Below are 16889 nucleotides of genomic sequence, written 5' to 3' on the forward strand. Positions count from 1 at the left end.
CGGTTATCTAAACATCTGCTTACCCTGCAAAGCAGAGTTCTGCCCCTTTTGTCTGCAGCTGAGTTATGAATTCTCCTCCATTATTACAGAGGCTGTCATTCCCTGCGGCGGATGGGCTCTGCAATGACACCAAGCAGCTGGGGAGCACTGGGGACAGGGAGGATAAGACTACAGCAGGACAGGGGACGGAGCAGCAGGGAGAGCCAGTGCCCCCTTTGGGATATCCCTCAGAAGAGCCTTCCTCGAGTCACCACCTGCCCAGGATGAAGAAGGAGGAGCCGCCAGAGGAGGATTACACTTTCAACGAGCCCGCCGTGAAGAAGATCAAAACCGGCGACTGTCCTCAGGGAAAACCTGTAAAACATCACGTTCAGAGAAAAGGCCAAGTGGAGGATCTGCAGATGAATTGGGATATAGTGAAGGTATGTTTATGATCTGATAAAGTTGTTTGCACTGTCCTGTCAAAGAATACACAGATTGCTAACACTCTGGTTATGTTTTTTCCATTGTCTAGATATCTATTATCTATTCTCCGTTATGGGAAATAATGGTTTGAAATGAAAGAAGGTTATTTAATCCATCTACACCTGTTTGGAATGATTTGACTCAAGAGTCATCCAGGTGATTCTTGAAAGCAGACATGGTATCTGCTTCTACAACTTGATTGGGTAACATGTTCTATTCACAACCCCTTGCATAAAGAAGTGCTTCCTGATCTCAGTTTTAAATGCACATCCACTTTATGTTTACTGTATGTTTTAAGCAAAGGGGTACTTATTTTTTTAATCACATAGATTCAGTACCTTTTGTCTGTGTCCTGAAATATTCCATCTCTTAAAATGGAAGGCTTATTGCTAGAGTAATAGTTTTTCCATAAAACCTATGATTGAGGCAGTAAGGCTATGATTATGGCATTGTGAACTTGCAGCTGGCCCTTGAAAGAGACTGTTTGTTGAGATGCTGTGTTGTGCTTGCGGTGTACAGGTTCTCTCGGAGATGACTGTGGTGGAAGAATGGGTGTGTGCCAATATTGTGTCTCTCTTCAATGAAGAGAACACCATCCCCTTCATTGTCCGCTACAGGAAGGAGATGATCAACCACATGGATGCAGACGCAGTCAGAGATGTTCAGCTGGTTTTGGAGGAGCTGCGGTAAGCTATGACAGTCATGAGTTTCTTGAGGGTCTGGGCTGGGAATTATTTTTTAATGCCCAATGGGCATTGGGTAATTAAGGGAAACGGGCAGAACTGCAGGTGTTCTTTTGACAAAAATGTCCTAAAAAAAAAAAAAAAAAAATATGACTAAAATCTTTCATTTTGCTTTTTTCTTTTAAGACACGTTGCAAAGAAAGCTCACTCTATCACACAGACTCTGAAGAAGGAGGGAGTTCTAAGCAGCAGTCTGGAAGAAGTTGTGAGAAACTGTAAAACCACAGATGAGCTAGATCATGTGGTGAGTGAAGTGGCTCTGTTAAATGATCAACAGTCTTCATAAACCCTGACCACTCTGGAATCATAATGATCAATGCAGATTGCTGCACTAGAGGAAGAATATCCTTTTGCCAGATGAAAATAATATCCACACCTGTCCAAAAGTAAGATTTAGAATTTGGCATACTGTGAATCATGGGGGTTGTTTTTGAGTCACTGTTCACAGTGTCTGTCTAGACAGGCATTTCCAGGTTAGCCTGATGACCAAAAAACTTCTGCCTTCCACAGTAGTCAGATTTGGCATGAAGCAAAATTTCCTAAAACAAAGATAATTGCTCAAGGGGGTTATGAGCAATGATCAGTTTTAGTATGGCAGTAGGCCTATGTGCTGTCAACATCCAGCTTTCTCTTGCAAAAGTCGCTGGTTCATTTTGCCATCTTATAGAATTGAAATGTATCATATATGGGCTGTCGATAAGTGAATAAATCACTTTAGAAATTAAAATGTAAGCTTTTAATAGGTGTACATCATGCGTAGAATTGGGCAGTTTTTGAAAAGAAATATTTCTAAAAATTAGAATGCTATGGCACATAATGATTTAGCCATATCTGACTGTGTGGGTTCACCTATCGCATATCCAGTATGAAGAGGCTCTATAGTTTGCAAGCTGTGGTATGCATTGTGGACACCATGTAGACACATGCTGCTGTTTCACCGGTCAGCTGTTTCCAGGCTGTCTTCTGGTGAAAGTCTGTACACCTCTTTCCGCAGCTTGCATGGAGACTATCCCTTGTTATGTTTGTCGTTTAATTAGTATGCGCCTTACAAGAAAGGCAGTAAGCTGTCGAAGGCTCGGCGAGCGAGGGAGCTGGGCCTTGAGCCTGCAGTCATGACCCTCCTGCAAAACCCCCAAGCTCTGGATCTGCACAGCTGGGTCAAACCGCAGACTGAAGGTACTGCTCTGCATGCTTCTTCCTCATGGCAGCCTCAGTCTGAGCCCGTGCTTCAGACAGTGACCTCAGTTTCCAAGCTGTCTTTTCCTTATGAGAAAATAACACGAAAGTGTCACATAAATATTTCACAATTCTAGTTTTGGAGACCAAAGCAATTTAAGTTGATCCTGTTGTTAAAACAGTTCCTACCTTAAGAGGAGCTTCATTATTTGATGAACAGTTGCACACAAAACCACTTCTTATCTCAGACTGTTTCAGGTCATTTCACAATAATGTTTACATCATATACCATAAAAATAAATTATAAATGATTGCTAAATCTATAAAAGATAAATCTATAGATAAATTGCTTAATTTGAAATTGAATTATTTCCAAACATTTATTATCTAAACTGTAGAGGGCAGTAGTGCACCTTAAATAACATTATGTACTTTTCATAATCTCTATGACAGGAACACGTTGTTTTTCTAGCAACAAAAAGCACACATCGTATTGAGAACTTTTTTGTATTAGGAAATAAAACAGGCATTAGTTATGGGAGGAAACAAGATTGTGTGAAGTTTATCCTGTTTTATAAATCCTGAATTAATCATGCTATTACATGAATATTCTTTAATACTCATGTTTGTTTCCATTACTCATATGAGGTAAGTGGTCTGTGCTACAGAGTTTTTGGCTCAGTAATGTTGTAGTGGGATATTTATTATTGAACATTGTTATGGGTTATTTATTGTCATGCTTTATTTGAACCACAAATATAGTGAGAACGTGGGAAGCAGCTATGGAGCTAAACTGCTAAACTGTTGCTAATAGCTGGCAGTTAAGAAGCAGTTTACAACCAAACTGGAGAGAAACATCAGTGCTGTGCAAAGCATATTAGGGTTAACTCTTCTTCTTCCTTTCTGGTGGAGCACCCGGCATGTCCCAAGTATTCCTCTTTTGTTCTCCAGGTCTTTCCACATTAGCAGAAGTGGAGACAGGAGTGCAGCAGATCCTGGCAGATATGATAGCGAAGGACAAGCAGACGCTGGAGTTCGTGCGGGGAGTGTACGTGTCCTGTTCCTCTGGGCCTCTCCGGCATGGGGCTGGGCCACAGCGAGCTCGAGGAGGCCGCCATGTTCTGACGTTCAGGGACAATTAGCATGGTCTTTCAGGGGCCTGCAGTCCCGTAGGGTTTGTAGTGATGATAAGTGAGGAAAAATGGTTCTTCTGACCATTAAAGCAAAGACATCAATTGAGTAATCGAAAGGCAGGTTGGGATGAAATCAGTAGGAGGTGGCAGCATGCTGTGGAACTTGGCTGATCACCTCCACACAGTGATGAAAAACAGTCAGAAGGTGTTGGACCCCTTAACCTGTTCACTAATTGCTCAGTGTAAAAAATGGATGTCATTAAAATTAACTGTAGCCCGTGTCTATGTAGTAGGATATAACCTTTACACTATATTGGCACTAAAAAAATAATAAAGCCTGAACCCAGTGGAATGAAACCCCACTCTCTTCGTATCAATCTGTACGTACAGTAAGAAATTAATATTTCTTTCTATTGCCTTTGTTGTAGGTGTTGCGTTACCAGCACTTTCCATTGCATATCCTTTTTTATGCAGCTAATGGTACAGTAACAGAATCCTGAAGACTACCACAGTTCAATGTTAATTGCTTTTGCTTGGGTTAATTTGTGAAATTGTCAAAAGCTTCTTGGCTTTCCCTTGCAGATGTGATCAGAGCGCCATAACCATTCATTCGACTGTTTCGAAAGCGGCGCTGAAGGAGAAAGAGCAGAAGGACGCGACAGCGGGCAAGCCGAAAGACATCGACAAGTTCCAGCTGTACTGTGACTTCACAGCCAACGTCAAACGGGTTCAGCACCACCAGGTGAGCATGCCCCATGCTATTGATGGGAAAGGGCATTATATGAATATATGCTGTGTGCAGTAATAGTGTAGTGAGAAAAAAAGAGTTGGGATGCAGAATTCAGGGTGAATGTGTTCCTTACCCAAATATTTATATTCATACTATACTTATATTATAATCTCTGTTGAATCTTTTTATGTATGCATAAATGTAAATATTATCTATTTGTGCACATACTGTAGCTACTGTAAGGATCGGAATAAATGCTAAACCATGGGTTTTAGAATTCCAGAGCTGCAAAATGCTGAATATTACAGCCTCTTAACACTTGTCCAGAATTGGTGTGGCAGATGAGGTTGAGAGTAAATGCTATAATCCGCTGTGTTTCTGTGAACTTTACAGAGGCTCCCCCATGTCAGGCTTAGTTAAATCTGCACCATCCACAGGGCCAAGAATTGTGCCATTGCTGGTACCTGTGCGTCTGTTTATAACAGCTTTATTACTCACAGTGGTGCTCATCCGCATGTCACAGTGGGTATGTCAGCACCAGGATAGTGCTGGAGACCATTAATCACAAGCATGTCCTGCAGTCATTGTAAGCCATTGTGTTTAACATATGTGACATGTCCGAATTAGCTAGTGATTGAATTAAGGGCTGTGATTGACACAGACTGCTCTGCAGTGACAGTGCTCATGGCCTGGAACATGCTGGAGCTTCAGACAACAAGCTGTGACACGGCTCCACAGATTCCTCACTGACTTAAGCATTTTATGTAAAATGGCTAATTCCATTATGCAGATCATCTCTTAGTTTTCATTTGCAGTGATTACAAGTGACTTAAACAAATAAACATTGATTTCAGATATGTTTGTCAATGACAAATTGGTGTTTGTATGCATGCATATGTACAAGTACAAATTAACGTGATGTGTCTATATATTATTGCCTATCACACATTGTTCATCATAACCTTTAAAAAATATCTACCTACAAAGTTTTGTTCAGTCTCTTTCACCTGTGTGAACACACTTTAATATTTGTTTTTCTGCCCTTCAGTCTGGTCAGTTCCACCAGCATATTTGTACTGTAAGTGGCAGGAAGATTTAATTGTAAATGGTGATAGAGGGAGTGGGCAGCTCAAGGGGAAACCTGAACCTAATTAAAACTTTAATATTACTTATTTACATTTGAATACAAAAAAATCATACAGACACCGCAAAAACCATAATGTGTAGAGCCAACGTTTGTAATCATCTTGCCGTAGCGGGTTACTGTATACAGTATCTTCAAGAAGTGTTCTTGTGGTTGAAGTAACATCCTGCATTAACAGAGGGACCACTATTCAATCAGCACACTGAGCGATGGGTATGATGCCCTACTTGCACACATGACAAACTGAGACTGACACCTGTGCATGTTATTCAGACTCAGGAAGTGCATTCTGTGATTGCGAGGCAGCACATGTTCCCCATTGTGTCTTGCCTGTGAAGAGCAATGAGTTCTGACAGACTGGGTTTGGAGGATCCAGCTGCTTTGATTGTTTGTTTACCTCTTTAAATTGTCTCCCGGTGAAATGTTTTCCTGATTCCTGGTTCTGATTTCTTACAGATGGCAGATGTTACATTATTTTATTTTATTATTATTAATTATTCTTTAACCTAGAAAAAATGTTTGTAGGAAATGTAACTTATATTGTTTATTTTTCAAATACATTAAAAGCTGCTAGTTACTATGCAAAGGGGGATAAAAGGCTTTTGCATCTCTGTGTACTGAGTGCTCATTCAGCTGGACTGTTCAACTCTGGAAGCAAAACCTTTCACTCGGCACTGTCAGCTTGCTTGTTTTGGAGTGCAAAGAGTTGGATTTATTATTATTGCACTGCTTAGTTATGATGTGTTGTCAAAAGGGATTTTCATTTGATTTTTTTCTGGAAGATTTTGGCAATGTCAAGTTAATGATGGCTTGGAAATCGAGTTCAGGATTATTTATTTGTTTTTTTAGTTAATTTGCTAATGGAGAAGTGGATAAAGAAGTTGTTCTTCTTTCTTTCTGGAGTAAAGCAATGTGTTGACCTTTACGTTGGAAAAAGTTACTCTCTTGTGAGCATTTCTCACAGGATCTCGGTGACTGAGTCTTGGCAGCGCTTAATAGTGTTTCGAAACACTGGTAACTTTATTAAAAAAAAACAAAATGGTTCACTTTTAATGTAACTGACATTTCATCAGCTTTTTTTTTTGCTTTTCTGTGTGTATAAAGTATACTGTATATATTAAGTTAAATACCCACCATCAGAATTATCATCAAATGCATTTTACGCCTAAACGCAAAGGAACAAAAGATTCCTTAAAAATCTAATCTGCTGCTAATGATTTTTTGGCATTGATGTCTATGTATGATCAGTGAAAGCAGTGCATTCAAGCACATGACATTACAGACATACATTATTTTAATATCTTAAAAAAGGAAAAGCAGTAATTTTGTATTCAATGTGTTGATGCTTTCCACAAAGATCAAAAGATAGTTGCTTCTTTAAAATAGTAAATATGTGTTTGTGTTTGTCTTACAGTATTTACAGTTTTGTTCTCTTCTGCTTACTTTAGTGCATATGCAAATTTAAATTCATGTTATTTTTATTTGAAACAGAAAACAAAACTTACATACCTATCTCCACAGACTCCACAGACTATCTTTTTTAAGCTTGTATCATTAATAGCTGCTTATCAGAGTCATTTACAGTACAGCCTCTGAATTAATTTATTTTCATTGTCAATAATATTAGTATGTATACAATTTCAAATATTTGACAAAATGTAAAGGGGCTATGCACAATTTAAAATGAAAAATTTGCTGAAATCCTTGAATTCTAGTGTAGCGGCGAAATCCAGTGCAATTGCCAAACAGATTTTGCGTATTTTGCAAATTAACCATGAAACAGTCACTGTAAAATTTAAGTTGCATAGCTTGCCAGTCAGAATAAATGAAAATTGTTTTGGCTTGCTCTCCGAATATTGAGAAGTGAAGTACTAACTATTGTTGTTGATTCTTGTCAGTGTTGTCACATTATGGTCTTTAGCTAGCTGCAAAAGGAAACAGAGGGGCTGAGAATTAAAATTGTAGCACCTGCGCTGGTTATACAGTGCAGAACATTTGTTTATTGGCAAAGAGACACTTTTCCTTTTGCGCTCCAAATTCATCAATATGAAAAGCAGGCGGAAGATAAGTTCGGGACAGTAGTTTTAGAGTTTTGTTTCTTTAGGTTGGTTGAGGTGTCTGCTGAGCTTTGAATGAATGCTTTTCTCAGTCTTTATGACCCATGGTTCTGTCTTTGAGGTTAGTCTTGTAATCTCGGACCAGCTGTACTGGTGGAGTGTTGTTCGTATCACGCACTGGAAAGAAAGCTGTCTTTTGTCTCCCAGTATTATGGGAAACAGGACAGCAAAATAATCCTGCTAGGCTGCCAAAGCACACTAGCCTTTTCTTACTCCAACTTTCCTTAAAAACTCAGCAATGATGCCTTTTTAATGAAACCACAGGTGAAGTAATCCGGCCACTCATTTGATTTGATTACATTGATAAAATATTAATGCTCGTTGTGAAATGTCCAGTGCTAAAAGTATGGTTAATAAGCCTATAGAAAGGATAAAAAATGGAAGTTTAAAGTTAAATCTTTTTCTCCACCTATGACAATCTAAGTTCTAAATGTAGAGATACAGAAAATTGACAGCATTAATCTTAGCAAACTAAATTGAATTTAAACTAATGAATTAAACATTATTTGTTGGGTTGTGTGGGGGAGCTTGCCATTTTAGATTTAGCACATGGATTGATGTTTTTCTTCTGAAGGTTTCTTCAGAAAAGGTCAGAAACTTAAAACTATTTGCTTAACAGAACGTCACTTTCCTTAAATACTGCGTAATTTCGTACAGGACATCAAGCACGCGGTTACATGAGAGTAGACTTGAGAAGTTCATCTTTTGGGGATTTTGTGTGTCATCTGTCTGTGCCGTTTATGTTTGCACTCAGATTCTGGCCATTAACCGAGGGGAGAATCTGAAGATCCTGACAGTGAAGGTCAACATTCCTGACAGGGTGAAGAGTGAATTCTGCAGGTGGTGTGTCAACGTCAGGTCTGTATAGCATCCCCTTTCCTGTCATTGTGTTGAGGCAGGCTGTGAGTGAAGGCAGTCTCTGCTCACAGCACTCAGCTGATTATCAGACTGTTTGCCTGTGTACAGCCCTTGCATTCTCACCCTATAGTTAATGAATGCCAATTCAATAATCAAATCCTTTTTTAAAAAACTGGCTTATTTTCTTATCAATAATTAAAACTTGTATTGATAATAAAACTGCAGAACAAATCTGTGGACTGAGATAAGATATGGTTGCTTCTACTACACTCTGCTTCTTCTGTTTGTAAACAATAACATTTTCACTGGGAAAACTATAGTAACTTCATTTATTTCATCTTCTTAAGTCCAAGGGTCATACAATGACAGTTTTTCCCTCCTGTGTACCGATACATTTTCACTCCTTTCTAAAGCTTGGCTCTTGTGCAGGGTTGTCAGCCTGACATTTTATAAAATAAACTTATATTTACAGTCTGCTATAACCTGGAAACCACACCTAGATCAACATACATCTTTTGCAGAAAACAAATTCTGAACATTACCAACATGCATTCTTATTGACTTTGTAGTTTTTTCATTTTTAGGCATAAAATGTATGCATACACCCACATTTGTTATTTTTATACATTTTTTGGTGGATAAACAAATATAAAAACATTATGGAACAAGAAGTGTTAAACTGTAAAGAAAAACAGTATCTGTTGAAAACATCAGTCCTCTAATTTTCTGTGCATAAGTGCATTATGTGTGCATACATAGTTATTTGTACTGATTTTGCTGTAAATACTGATTTTGCTATAGTTCACTTTTTACTTATTTTTAGGTCATTTTTTCAGAGGTGTTCAAATTTGCCATTTGAGCCTGTCTGGAAGATATATGGAACGGTATTGTCAAATGGTATCTGCTTTGAACACTAAGTTAAAGCATTAAAGTAATGTTTTTATTTTTATAATTGTAAAACATTAAAAAGTTTCATCTGTTAACATATATAGTAGCTTTTAAACTGCCATCAGATTATGCAGTGGTTATGAATGAAAATAGTGTACCTTATGTACTTCATGGAAAACAGTAGTCATTTATTGCCATGGAAGGTCCAGGGAAAAACTACAGAATTTTGGTGATGCTGAAGAGTTTATGTGAATTTATGTAAATTATTAATGGCCAATGATTTCAAAAACACCATTCAATTTAGTTAAATAACCTTTCGAGATTTGTTTCAACGTTCATCCTAGCAGTTTACTAATAATGTAGTGTTCTGATATCTGAATGCTAGAAAAAAACAGATATTACATGATAAGTGAAGCATGCTAATTAATATTTAGTTTGAATGAATCTACTTTTCTTGTTATTGTTGCCATGTGGTTAATTCCGGACACCCGACAGAGCTTGTGAAATTTAAGTGGGACTATAGAAATCACAATATGTAAAATACGTTTTCTTAACACACAGGTACAGCATATTTGTGTATAAGTACTAAACATCATTAAAAATACAACAAATGCTGTTGGTTCTAATATTCATTTATCTCATTTTTCATGGTTCTCAGTATATAATAAAATCTAAGTATTTTAGCTTATAGCAATTGTTCTAATGTATAAAATGATCTGCTGTATAAAGAATCAGTTAATGTATTTAGAAAGATTTTATGATCACAATATAATAAACCGCTAAATCTAAAAAATATTTTAGATTCGCCTTTTCAGTGTGTCTTCTCAACTGTTAAAATTATTCTCCATAAGTCAGCAGACTTGCGCTGAAGACAGGAATTCTGTTTAGTGTTATCTGTCAAATCAAGTTATAAAAACATGCGTATATACATTTATTTTAATTCCTAAAGTAATATTTCACTTATTAATATGACAGTATGTCATATTTTGGAAATCGCCTAAGTTTCTACTGCTCAAAATGTAATTTCTTTCTTGAGCTGTTTAAATAAACATGAAAAAGGGAATGTCGCAATAGACTTAATAGATAAAATCAAGTGACCTGACTGTGAAATTTGGATATCTGTTAACAACATTATATTTAAAAGGCCATTTGATTTTTTTTCTGCCTTATGTTTATGTTAAATGCAGTATTCTTATAATGCCTGAAAGTATTCAATTACTTAAAACAAAAAGCTGCATAAAATTGTTTTAATCAGGGATTTTTGCTTTGCTTTAGTAGATTACAGATCCTACATATTGCAGAAAAAATAAAACCAGCCTCACATCACAGAGTTCCCCAAACCTCGTTTAATGGGTCTTCCAAAATATAACCAGAAAAGAGCTTTGCCGAGGCAAAAACGAAATGACACACTCGGCAGACTAAACCAGTTATCTGGGCTGACGAAATTACATAATGCATTTCGCGATCCCCAAAGCTACTAAAAAATAAATTTAACTTTGCTTGCACGTTTTATCTCCTTGAAATAATTTTACCAGGAATAAAACATGCAACTGCAGTTTTAGATAGTAATAATATAATCAAATTCATTTTGTCTATTTACAGCTCATGGTAGTAAATTCATAGAAAAAAAACTCTCAAAATTTAGTTGCAGTTTATATTGATTAATGATAACAGCAATGAAGCTCTTTAAGCTGAGCTGTCCAGTGTCTCACAGGTGAATGGACCATAGCTTACAGGAAAGGGCACACAAAATTTGTTTCGAAGGGCATCAAAGTTCAGAATCAGAGTAATGTGTTGCTAAAATACAATTACCAAAACCATCTTCCCTGTTGTAGTACTCCCTATTTTTTATGTTAATATAAACTTTTGTTCCAGTAATTGATTAAACATGCAGATGTCTAAATTGCTCTTATAGAATGTACTGTATACCAAATGTAAGTCACTTGACACCTTAGAGGTCACCTGTGGAGGAGTCTTTGCCAGGGATATGTCTCTTTGTGGCTGTTTATTTTTTTGTTTTTAAAGAGTCAATTTGTGTGGTTTATTTTCTATCAAGGACCTTGTCATCAAAATGTTTTTATTAACACTACAAATCACGACATTGTCCGTGACAAAAAAATGAAAAAGTTATTTTCAAAAAGTGAGTATATTCAGATTAATAGTAAAATATGCCTGAAATATTTTGAATTAAATATTGGGAAAATAGCTGTAATTCAAGTGGCTTATTCTTTTATTCTGTTTTAGCAGTATTCAGTTATTCAGTGGAGGCTGAATATTTAAAGTTCATTTATTTGATTCTAAGCATTTTTTTACAATTTGAAGCAATTATTTTTCAGTGCTACTCTCTTCCAACATCAATGTAATTTACATTTTTTTTACGATTTGTTTCTCTTATGGGCTGAAGGTGGAGACCCAGTGGTTATGCGAGAGAGGAACACATGAAAATATTAAGAGATGCTGTAGAAGATTCCTACAAAAGACTCATTCTGCCTCTGTTGTGTAGAGGCTATAGGTCAGTTCTTGTTTGTTTCTTTTTTTCTCAAGGTTAAATGACTCAAAGTCAATTTCTTTTGCATTTTTTCATAGAAGAATGGGCTTTTATTATTCTTATTTTAAAAGTCTGATTCACTGAGCTGCTCTGCTGTCAAAAATGTTTTATTCTTTATTATAAACATTTATGGCAAAAACATGTAGATGAACTTCACTCTTTGTATGATTTCTGAAAACATTCCATTAAAAATATTAATTTAATTACATTACTTTTAACACTTCAAGTAATGTACAGATGATAAATCATTCAGTAATCCTTAAGTGACAACATATCTTCACTTATCATTGAAGTATTTTGAACGTAACTTTCTTTGCTGACCAGCTTAGTAGAATTTGATTCCTGGGTCTAGCAGAGTGTTGTGTTTGGCATCTGTACCACTTCTCTCTACAAAGCATGTGCAGTCAGTTGGTTCGGGTTGGTACGTCTCTCAGGAGCAGGTATTGACACTTGTCCAGTGCCAGCAGCAAGAATAAGCACCTGTGAAATTCAGTGTGGAATATTTATATAAAACAGAATACAGAGACAAGCGCAGTAAGTGCATACTGGGTGTTAATTAAAACTGCTCCTTGGCTTCACCTGTGCAAAACCACATTGGTATTAGACACAGTATCAAACTGCCCCTCAACTATGATTTGACAAGTCACAGCAGCAGTGAAAACTGATCAGAATTTGTCTCTTTTGTTCTGTATTTTTCCCTATCTGGCTGTGTCCTTTACCAAATGCTTCGTGGAGGTTTTTGTAATGACAAAAATAGCCAACAAAAGAGGATTCACCTGCCAATGAATTTTGTTTCATGCTCTCTCTCCCTCTCAACCCCCTTCTATGTTTCCTTTCTCACTCAATTTTCCCTCCCTCCAAGGTCCAGTCTGACTGTGAGCGCAGAGAAGGAATCCATCGCGATGTTTGTGAGGAACCTCCGTCAGAGGCTCTTGGTGTGCCCTGTGCGGGGAAGGGTCATCTTGGGCGTGGATCCTGGCTTCAGACATGGCTGCAAGTTGGCTGTCCTGTCACCAACAAGTACGCATGCTCTAGTTACCTGACACTCGTACATCGGGAGATCTCTGGTGGGCTGAAGGCCAGAGGAGTTCACCTCTTCTAGTGTGTAGCTGCCGGCTTGGTGTAATGAAAATCTTCTGACCTGCATGGTCTGTGGGGATGTGCTTGATCTCAGCGGCTCTCCAGCTGGACTAGAGAAGTGACTACGCACTAGTTTGAGGTGGGAACAGTAGAGGCACCTTTTCTACATCCTTAAAAGCTCAGTCATTGAAGCAGTGTAGTCATTCTTGTCAATGTCATTTGTCGCATTATTTTAGACTGATTATCAGAATAGGTTTAGGAAATTGTAGGTTTTCAAATCATAAATGATTCTTTATGTAAAGTCATTTATAGTGCTCCTGTTTTATAAGTGGAAGAATTAGTTTGGACTTATCTAAGGAAAAGTGTGTCCCAAAGTACGTTCTCAAGATCAGTGATGAAGTTGGCGGATGTGAAAAAGTAATACACCCCAGTGTGATCCTCTCGTGTCGAGCTTCAGAGCCTGTCCCCTGTGCTGAACGGCACAGAGGCGCCAGACTGCAGTAGGGTTCTCTTCACTGCTCAGACGGCTGTCAGCCAGTGTGCTGTTCCCTTGGAGCAATGTCAGACGCAACTGGGTTGTTTTGCAGTCAGGATGCGAGAAGCTGCCACCAGGTTTACAGACCATGAGCCACGTGCCTCCTGATATGTTCGTGGTCTGCGTTTGTTGTCAGTTTTTGTCCTTTCACACAAGCCACATGGGCAGCATCACTGGCACTACTGAGAAAATATTATAAAAATGTCAATTTTTCCCCACTGATTTTGAATTTATTTTGCCTTTTTTAGGCCAGATACTTCAGACAGATGTAGTGTATTTACACAGTGGAGGAGGATTTCGTGAAGCCGAGAAATTAAAACAACTGATGATAAAGCACAAGTAAAGAATTTTTGTGTCTCTTTTTCAAATGTATTAAAATAGTTCTAACAATAAGCTAAATAATAAATCCTTAAAGTAAGGTTCTTGTAAGTTAGATGGACTTTTAAAGCAACTGCATTTGTGATTTGGTTACATTTACACATTTGCCACTTCCTTCCGTGCATACAAACCTTCACAATGGTCAGTCACATACTATAGTATTGGTACATCTGCATTTGTCTTAAATTCCATAGTCAATACTCTTTGAATTGGCAGACTTCAAGGTCTATAACGTAACGTATCACACCATTTTATCATTTTAATTGGTATTTTCTGTCTTTTCCCAACTTCAGCTGTTACACTGTTGTTATTGGGAATGGCACTGCCTGCAGAGAAACGGAAGCATTCTTCGCTGATCTCATCTCAAAGAGGTTCTTTGAGCCCTTGGATGTCCATTACTGGTGAGACCTGTTGTTCTGTTCCTAGGAGCTTCTAGGAACATTATTCCTCTTCACCGCAATGAAAAACTCTTATCACGCGCTGCCAGCAATGGGAGGAAATGAGTTGCACCTGAGGCTGCTTTGTTGATACATTGTACTGGATTATCCAACATTGTTATTATTCCAGATCTAGGATCTTTAGCATTCCTTAGAAATGCCTGTGGTTACCAGCTGGACAGGACATCTTTGTTAATAGGGCCACCAGCGTAGACTCTACTGTATGTCCACCCCTTCAGTTCTTCCAGTAGGAGGCAGAGCAGTCAGGGAGCAGGAAGATGCAGTGTGGACTCAGTGATATGCCTTTCTGCATGTTGAAGAGCTGGACACAATGGGTTCAATAAAACTGAAGTCTGCTCCAGGCTCTTCTTGACAAAACAAATCACCAAACATTTCTCCTTCACCAAGAAATAAACATCTGGTTAGGTGGTTGATTGCGATGAGTTCATTTGGTGGTGTGCAACTGTTGCTGGCACCAATTGTGCAATGGGTGATACACAAAGTCCAGAGCGATTGAAACATTATCAAGAGACCTTTATTAATAAGATCTGTGGCTTTCAGGAAGGTAAGAAAACAGAATGCAGGAAGAATGGCGAAAGAAAATGGCAGCCATCAGGAATGTGTAATTCTTGTGGGTTTTAAATGCCATCTGGACCTTGTTTGACAGTCTCTAATTAAAAACAAATATTTCTTACTGTTCCTATAACCAATACAGCTTTATAAGCTTAAATCCAACTTAAATAACTGCAGGACTTTTATAGTTTCTCTTGTGGACCTGTGTTTATTGACTTAGGGTTAAGACTGGAGCAGAGCCCAGAAAAAGTCAAAAGTGGCCATAAGGTTTTCTGTTACAGATCGCCTTCATTGCCAGGGCCAGTAGAGATTCAGGTTGTTTTTGTTAGCTTTAATGTATACCATGCCAAGGATGCAGTAATTTTTAACTGGAGCAGATGTTCAATTTGAACAAGTGTATTGTTTTAATTGAATAGCCGAAATTAATCACGGGTTATGAAAGAATAGAATTTCTCCCGTCTTGAACATTTTCAGTAACGTCTGAATTGAGAAGCCAGACACCAAGGTCATACCGCAGACACCCTCTGCGACATCGAGAGAGAAGTGTCATTGTGGGCTTTCTTGTTTTGGAAGGGAGATCAAGGAATGCAGGACATAATTTAAATTACTCACATAATTGTTTAATGCAAAGCTATGTTCGGCAACAGGTCAATTTCCAGACATCAGTCTTTAACTTTGACTACTAAACCATCTCTTTTTTTGTTTAAGTAACATATAGAAATGTGAAGCTTTTCTGAAGTGGTCTCAAATGGCCTTCCCATATTTCTGCAAACTCTGCTTTTGAACTTTCCTGTGTGTCATCTTTCTCCTTTGTCCAGAACAGCTCAAAGGTGATAACAGTGGAGGGAATTTTCATTGTCCCAGATGTTCTTTGAATAACTAATTAGGATAGCTCTAAGTGCAGTTCTTTCTAACACACAGGCTTTATTGGATATTTATAACATGTAAGTGGAAAAAATAGCAACAAGAACTAAAAATATGACAATTAAGATCAGTCTTTACAGTTGCACAGGCTCTGGGAGATCGATGTGGGTTTGCCCCAATGACAAGCAATGCTTTAATTTTTGGAATGTGTCCACAGCAGTTTGGAAACGTCTCCTAAATATGTGACAAAAGAACATCCCTGAAGGATGTGCTGTCTTTCACAGTCAAGCCGATGCTGCTGTTTCTGAAATGTGTCTGTTTAAAGGGTCACAGTTTAACATTTTGACGACCAGAATAATCTCAGATCCAATAATCAGAGTAAAAAGTCTTTACTTGCCGATATAGCATTTCTTTTCAAAGATAATTAAATTTACACATTTTTGGAAAACATAAAATACTTTGCCAAGAATGTGCAAAGAAAAGTTGAGGAAGTGCAAAAATGTGCACATACAGTATGACTTTGGTCCTGCTCTCTGTTCTAACTTGTATTATGAAGCACTGTTTCCCATAAGGCTATGGTCCTAGGTGTGCTCTTCTTTCATGCAATTTCAAAACCTTTTTAGTTGAAGATTGTTAACATTGCTAATTATCAGGAACCTTTATACTATCAGTGCCGCAACCTGAAACAGAAGAATTAAGCTAAGAACAGAAGTGTTCTGAATTTCCACCAGTTCCTTTCAAGAAGTCTGTGTAACAGCACAACAGGAAAGAGAAGGGGTTACCAGCTTCCCAGCAGTTTAGATTTTTTCATGATAAATGTTGACTTTATGTAACATGGAAAATTCTTTTTGTCTGAGGTTTTTTGTGTCCTCCCCCTCATGTACTTTTTTAGTGCTGAAGAAGCAGCTTCTCATCTGGTTTCTTGTTATTTCTTAATCGCAGGCACGGCTCTTTAATTTTTTTAATCTGAAAAAAAAAGTAAGGATTCTGAAAGCCTAAATGAAAGCACAGCTGATGCGTGCCGCCTTGAATTCATGTCCGAATGCGATTGTGAAATCTGTAACGCCCCTTCTTCTTGTCTCCTCATCTTCTCCTTCTGCCAGTGTTTTGGTGTTTTGAGGGGTCCTGGGATTCAGTAGGAGTTAAAAAATGAATAGCTGAAAAAAAAAAAAAGACGTCTGTGTATTGTGTACCCTCTGTGGTGGAAAGGGGGACCATCA

At 37.9% G+C, this 16889-nt stretch overlaps 1 protein-coding gene across 4 annotated transcripts in view; it reads left to right on the forward strand.

Annotated features, from left to right (window-relative positions):
• The window catches only part of srbd1 (S1 RNA binding domain 1), an 85280-nt gene that overhangs the window by 8725 nt on the left and 59666 nt on the right, over positions 1–16889 (forward strand). For all 4 annotated transcript variants that reach the window (XM_069180026.1, XM_069180027.1, XM_069180024.1 and 1 more), the window contains exons 4-14: positions 90–422; positions 985–1151; positions 1335–1452; positions 2246–2384; positions 3336–3432; positions 4100–4259; positions 8263–8366; positions 11659–11766; positions 12665–12822; positions 13666–13756; positions 14089–14196. In XM_069180026.1, the coding sequence (XP_069036127.1) occupies positions 90–422; positions 985–1151; positions 1335–1452; positions 2246–2384; positions 3336–3432; positions 4100–4259; positions 8263–8366; positions 11659–11766; positions 12665–12822; positions 13666–13756; positions 14089–14196 (1583 nt within the window). The remainder of the gene's footprint in view (positions 1–89; positions 423–984; positions 1152–1334; positions 1453–2245; positions 2385–3335; positions 3433–4099; positions 4260–8262; positions 8367–11658; positions 11767–12664; positions 12823–13665; positions 13757–14088; positions 14197–16889) is intronic.

The sequence above is a fragment of the Lepisosteus oculatus genome, chromosome 17 (assembly GCF_040954835.1).
Source record: "Lepisosteus oculatus isolate fLepOcu1 chromosome 17, fLepOcu1.hap2, whole genome shotgun sequence".
Lineage (NCBI taxonomy): Eukaryota > Metazoa > Chordata > Actinopteri > Semionotiformes > Lepisosteidae > Lepisosteus > Lepisosteus oculatus.